General features: G+C 30.7%; 1 protein-coding gene across 4 annotated transcripts; it reads right to left on the bottom strand.

Annotated features, from left to right (window-relative positions):
* Positions 1-2,186: 2,186 nt before the first annotated feature.
* On the bottom strand, positions 2,187-4,279 carry LOC118043205 (uncharacterized). Of its 4 annotated transcripts, none has more exons than XM_035051083.2 (5): positions 3,736-4,279; positions 3,511-3,644; positions 3,363-3,396; positions 3,142-3,220; positions 2,187-3,029 (listed from the first exon to the last, which is right to left on the bottom strand). In XM_035051083.2, the coding sequence occupies exons 1-5, from the start codon at positions 4,013-4,015 to the stop codon at positions 2,414-2,416; spliced, it is 1,143 nt and encodes a 380-aa protein (XP_034906974.1). In that variant the 5' UTR covers positions 4,016-4,279; the 3' UTR covers positions 2,187-2,413. The 4 variants fall into 4 exon arrangements, with proteins under 4 accessions (XP_034906974.1, XP_034906973.1, XP_034906975.1 ...); XM_035051082.2 differs by having other exon boundaries at positions 3,142-3,241; positions 3,736-4,278; XM_035051084.2 differs by having other exon boundaries at positions 3,142-3,241; positions 3,511-3,587; positions 3,736-4,278.
* Positions 4,280-6,000: the final 1,721 nt, after the last annotated feature.

Genomic DNA, 6,000 nt, shown 5'->3' with positions numbered 1-6,000 from the left:
CCAAATAATCGTGGTTTTTTTTTTTAATTTTTTATCACTTTACTATCATCCTTTATTTTTTATTGTCTAATTAAAATAAAATCAATTCTTTTGACATGGTCAGAATTATATCTTATTTTTCTTATTTTTTTGATACCCGCTTACGTTGCCTAGACATTATTTATTTATATAAAAATCTACGGACCCGCGGCATAGCGCAGGTCCAAATCTAGTAAAATACTACTGTGTATGTGTGTATAATTTGTTACACAACCTGGAATGAAACTAATCCAGAATGTAAAATCGGAATTTTCAAAGGGTAAACCACTTCTAAATTTAGAAAAATCCAACCAATCAAATCGATACAAAGAATGAAAATCCCAAGATATTAGGAAAAAAATTCCAATTCTTTTTTGTAGTGAAAACACATTCAGCCATTAAATACAAGGGAAAGAAAGCCACATGCAATATACGTTCAATTATTATAAAATTGAATGGCATAGCATTAATTTCTCCTCAATATCAAAAATTAATTCCTGTATTATGTCTTAATTAGAAGACCATTCTGTTCCAAGTTTGATCTTGTGAGATGTTAAAAATGTCATTAAACTCAACAGTTCCAGCATTTATGAATATCTGAAAAACCAATCACTTCCACGCGCGCGGAAAAAAGTGGAAACCAAAGTTACTTGCTGACTGGTAGCAGACTTGTATATATATATATATATATATATATAAACACAAACACACACACACACACACACAAGGATGGAGCCAGAATATTTTTTTATAAAAGGCTATTAAATAAATATATAAATATTTTTTAAGATCGATTATTAACTCATGTATATAAATTTTTAAAATTAATAATAAATTTTTAATTTAAATACACTATCTAAAATATTAAAAAATAAATTTAAAAATAAATAAAATTAAAACGAAAATAAAAATAAACTCACTATTAAAGTTACATTCCTTTAATGTTTTGTGGAATATAATTCATCTATAATCGAATTTGAATTAATATTGTAACAACCCCTCAACCAGGATAAAATAACAATCTTATGTCAACTGAAAAACAAAGTAATTAAATTTTTTTCCTTTTTTAATTCATTATTCCTTCACTTGATTCTTCCTTAGATTAGTGTTTTATAAGTTGGACTTTGTAAGTTTACAAGGTTATTCTCTCACTTTTTATTTTTTTTTCTTGAAATTTTTTTTATGTTTTTCTCTTACTTTTTTTCTATTTCTCTCTCGCCTTTTCTTTTCTTTCTTCTTCTATTCTGCTTCTGCTCAGTCGGCAACATATAAAAGAAAGAAGGAGCTGATTTGTTTTATTTTTTAATGACAAATAACCATTTTACTCTTAATGAGTCATTTTACTTTTATTTCACGGTTCTTTTTTTTTTTGTTAGCACTACCAAGCTCCATTCATTCTAAACTCTTAACTAGATTTTATTCAATATATTTTAAGATCCCTCATAAAATTTTAACTCGATCTGATGGTTGAATTAAAAATTTCGTCCAATAACGTAAAATTGATTAAATTGTGATTTTTCATCAAATTTCTAAATTTCTCCAATAATTCTGAAATTTTAACCTAAACTAAAGCATCATATTAGAAGGCTCTAAGCAAATTTTCAGAATTTTTTGATAACTTAATTGAGAATTATAAATTTTTTTTACATAAAACTAGTTAAAAAATATTGATAAAATCTTGACCTAGGCTAAAGTCCACCCCAGCCTTTACAATGCCAGTATATATATATATATATATATATGCTGCACTGCTCTCCATGGTTTAGGTTTACTTGCATATGAGAGGTGTCTCTTTTAATTCTTCTGTCACTCCAATCTCCATGAATCATTTCATGCATTTATACATCATTAATAGTTTTTTCAGTATATAGAGGAACTGATCAAACATTTCATCAGCAAAGTGCAAAAGTACACTGTTCAATCAATATACATATTCCAATGGAAAACCATATATCCCCTCCCCTCCCTATGGAGAATTATTCTTCTCTAAATCTAGCTACGAGCCTACATGATATATAGGTAGCATAATTGAAGGATTTTCATGCTAATGAGTTGAGTATCAATGTCATTTTCTTTTTTCTTTTTGTCTTTTCAAAGGTAGATAAGAGTTGCTAAAATATTGGAGACCTATTTTATATATATATTCACTAATCAGAAAACAATGCCCAGAACCCAAAATGCATATTTTGTAATGCTAAAAATATTCATCTGTTCATTGGGAACACCAAACTGAAGCCTACAGCTACTTGAGATTTTGCATACAAAACAACATAACCAATAAAAGAAGATCAAATAATGACTAAAATTACCTTGTATGCAGGTACATGATATTATCATTAAGCATATTGGTCCAGGAAAAGTAAGTACTTCAAGATCTCACTCAAAATTGTCCCATTCATAAAGTCAGATCTTGAGTACTTGCCATCCTTGCATGCCTCCTACTTCCATCTCCTTCCATCGATCTGCCAAGCTTTGAGGATGAAGATGAAGATGAAGACAACGAAAGAGACAAACTACCATCAGCTACACATTTTTGAAGTCCATCGTCATCTTTAGTTGATAGTTTCAGCGACAAATTCAAATCCAAGCTGCAATCTGAATCCAAAGTCTTTCTCTTTGAACCCTTTTGCATTTCTTGAATTGTTCTCCAATTTTTGTCGGCGGAACTAGTGGTGTTCAAACATTCCTTTTGATCTATTCCTGATCTCTCTTGCAACTTGGCTATGAAGTTTGATTCCATTGAGCTAGGTCTACTTTCTTCCTGTCGGGATACTTGAAACAACTTGACCCCTTCAAGAGATTGATCATGAGTTCTACTTGTAGCTTGTACATTCAAAGAAGGAATGTTGATACTCGAATCATAATTAAGTGAATTGTGATTGTTGCGTCCAATTACTAGTCTTTCAGATACCGAGCCATAAAGTCCATGTTTGAACCTGTTGAGAGCAGTTCCTCCCTTATAAGGGCTGTACATCTGGTGGTCGTGACCTCTCCAAGAAGCATCTCCATATCTTAAAGGGGGGAGGGAGAGAGAGAGAGAGAGAGAGAGATTGTTAGGATATACCAATTTAGAATCTGAATTTGGTTTTGGAATAGGAGAACAAGGAGTTAAGACTTTCATACCTTAAATTGCAAGAAGATCTTTGATTGAAATTTTTTAGCACGGGAAGCTGGCTAAGGTTGTAGATTTGATGATCCCCGCCTTCAAAAAAAAGCCCATGGCCTGTCAATAGTATCTTCCTAAGTCAGAGAGAATTACAATCCCCTAGCCCTAATGCTCTATCTATTTATGCAGGAAAGATTACTTCTTTGATAAAAAGAAAAAAGGATTAATAATTAATTACCTTGATGTTCATCACTCCTCTTGCTTCTGTACATCTAACAAAAGAATACATAAAATTAGGAAAATCGGGCCAAATAAATAAAAAATAAAATTGTTAGCTAATCAGTGCATAAGTAAACTTATGTAACAGCTAGTATAGATCAAAATACTTGAAGATGGCTTTTGACATGAGCAATGCTAAGGCCTTTGATGTTCATCATCTGAAGAACAAGCTTTGGGGTTGCTCCTGCACAGATCAATACAATTCCCATTATCAGAAGCAAATTCCTCATGGAATTCCCATCTGTAAATTAATGAACAAGAACAGATCATTCACCAAAAAAAGAAAAAAAAGGAACAAAACAGGAGACCAGGAGTGTTAATTGAGTACTAACTGTCTTGTCCTCCTAGTCTTTCAACTGCATGAACAAAGCAAAGATGAAGATCCGGCGTCCACCGGAGCCTTGGCATCTTAGAACGAATATATTGCCGTACAGATCCGGTACTGGCTGCCTTCTTTTCATTTTCTTCAACTGAGCTGTGGCTTGTGCTCACCCCTTCATTTCTGGATTTGAAACTAATTTTATCCACCTCCTCCTCATCACCCTCGTCTTGTTCGACTTCCTTGTTAGAATAGCTTGACTTGGAGCCTTCAAAACTATCACTTCCCTCCATCTTTCTTAGCTTAGCTTAGCTTACCTGTCTTCCCTTATCAATTCTACGTGAATGATCAAGAAACAGTAGTTTTTAGTGTCGTCTAGGTGTCTTATAAAATGACTTTTGATGTTTCAGTTTCATCTTAATTTCTTACCTCAGACTAGAGAAAATGGGGTTAATATTCTTTTGGAATAAAATCAGATAAGCATAAGCAATAATATTTACAAGAATTAGGAATTCAAAAACCCTAGCCCTTGACTATGGAGAATATACAGCTATAGCTGGCTCTTTCATCTGTCTTCTTGATATATAGCTAGTCTACTTTTTTATACTTATTTATGTCGACATGCATGCATAATGAAGTTTGGCATGCATTTATTATTCTATTACTATGCATGGATGGGTGGATGATGAATAATTAAATTTATACCTAGGTGCTGGACAATGACATTTACCATATATATACAAAAGCATGTATAGTACACTATGCATATACATACATACACTTGGTGCACATGTAATTCCGTGTATATATATGATAAGTTCTTTATGTATTTAGAATTTCTTTTCTCTCTCTCTCGAAGATGTCCATTAGAGTTGAGCTGTATAATAAAAGTAATGTTTTCCTTGAATTTTCTTTCACCGATCCTGAACTTAGACTTTAATTTAAATTCAAAACTTCTTCTACTCCTCAAAAATTATGATAAAAAAGTATAGTTTTAAATGAAACTTCCACGACTATATATCTATCTCTCTCACCCGAACACGTACCTCTAGTCCATGTTATAAGTTCTTATATATCTATTTCGGGATATAAGTAAAATTTATTACTTTTTAAAAAAATAATTACTATATTTATATAATTAAGTAAAGATTTATTTATTATCATAATTAGTTCGTTGCAGAGACTCAATAAATTTGGACCGAACTAATTATACATACGTACACAGAAGTAGCCTTTTCCTGTTCTTTAAAATCTTCACACGCTCATGTTTCTATATTAATTTGGATCTCTAATGCACAATGTATGAGAATTTCCATGCACTTATTTAAATGGGTTTCTCTGTGGCATTCTCAAAGAAAAGAACTTTATGCTCATGATCAGCTCGAGGCCAGTAAACCGAGGAATAAATTAATGGTATATAAGAGAAAAATTAAGGCAAGAAAATATAATGAAGATTATGTGCATGTGTGCAAAAAAGAATATTATAGCTCATCAATGGAGGATAGCCCTATCAAGCTTTGCCAGCCTGTCACCCGCCAGTTCACACACAAATTAACTTGGAAAAATGCATGCCCCACTATCTTTGCGTCGAGAATCACGGATTTTGTCTTTGTCTCTATCGAAGACCACTTACCGTGGCACCCATGTCAACAACTCTTCGATTTCTCTTGGGTCTTTCTGACATGTATTTGTTTGGTTATTTGACATTTAACCAACATCCTTGTTTTGTTATGAGGCTTAAAATAGTTAGTGTTGTGTTATATATCTCACTCGTTAGTTATTTTTAAATGTATCTGGATAAATCGATTTAATTATTTTTAAAAGAAAAAAAATATTAAACCTTTTTTAAATTTACTTTTTTTTCCTTTCAATTTTTTTTACATAATAAAATGATTAAATATATATCTTTGAAATAAAAAATTATTAACTAATGATGTTTTGTCATTTAGTATTTTAATAAATATAAATTTTATTAAAAATTTTTTTTTAATTTTTTAGATTTTTTACTGATTTTAAAAATGATTTTCTTGTCTTTCAACTTTGAGTTATTTAATAATTAAACGTAATTTTATTCAATTTGTTTTCAAACATTAGGTTGCAGATTTTATTCTAATATAAATTTAGTTTTGTCGAATTGTATATTTTTTTTAATTTTATTCTTCAATTAATGGTTTTTTTTTTTCATTTTATTTTTTATGAGATTATTATGTTTTCATTTAATCTTTATTAGATGAGCATTGATTTTTTTTTTCAATTTTACGATATTTGATTGATTGAT

This window comes from Populus alba, chromosome 10 (assembly GCF_005239225.2).
Source record: "Populus alba chromosome 10, ASM523922v2, whole genome shotgun sequence".
Lineage (NCBI taxonomy): Eukaryota > Viridiplantae > Streptophyta > Magnoliopsida > Malpighiales > Salicaceae > Populus > Populus alba.
This window is presented reverse-complemented; position numbering and strand designations above follow the sequence as displayed.

What these genes read in the sequence shown, in the direction of transcription:
- LOC118043205 (XM_035051082.2), bottom strand. Translation starts at nt 4,015, where the DNA reads ATGGAGGGAAGTGATAGTTTTGAAGGCTCCAAGTCAAGCTATTCTAAC. An exon ending in GAGGAGTGATGAACATCAAG is followed by an intron (nt 3,242 to 3,362) that starts GTAATTAATTAT and finishes TACTATTGACAG; the next exon opens with GCCATGGGCTTTTTTTTGAA. An exon ending in AGATCTTCTTGCAATTTAAG is followed by an intron (nt 3,030 to 3,141) that starts GTATGAAAGTCT and finishes CCCCCCTTTAAG; the next exon opens with ATATGGAGATGCTTCTTGGA.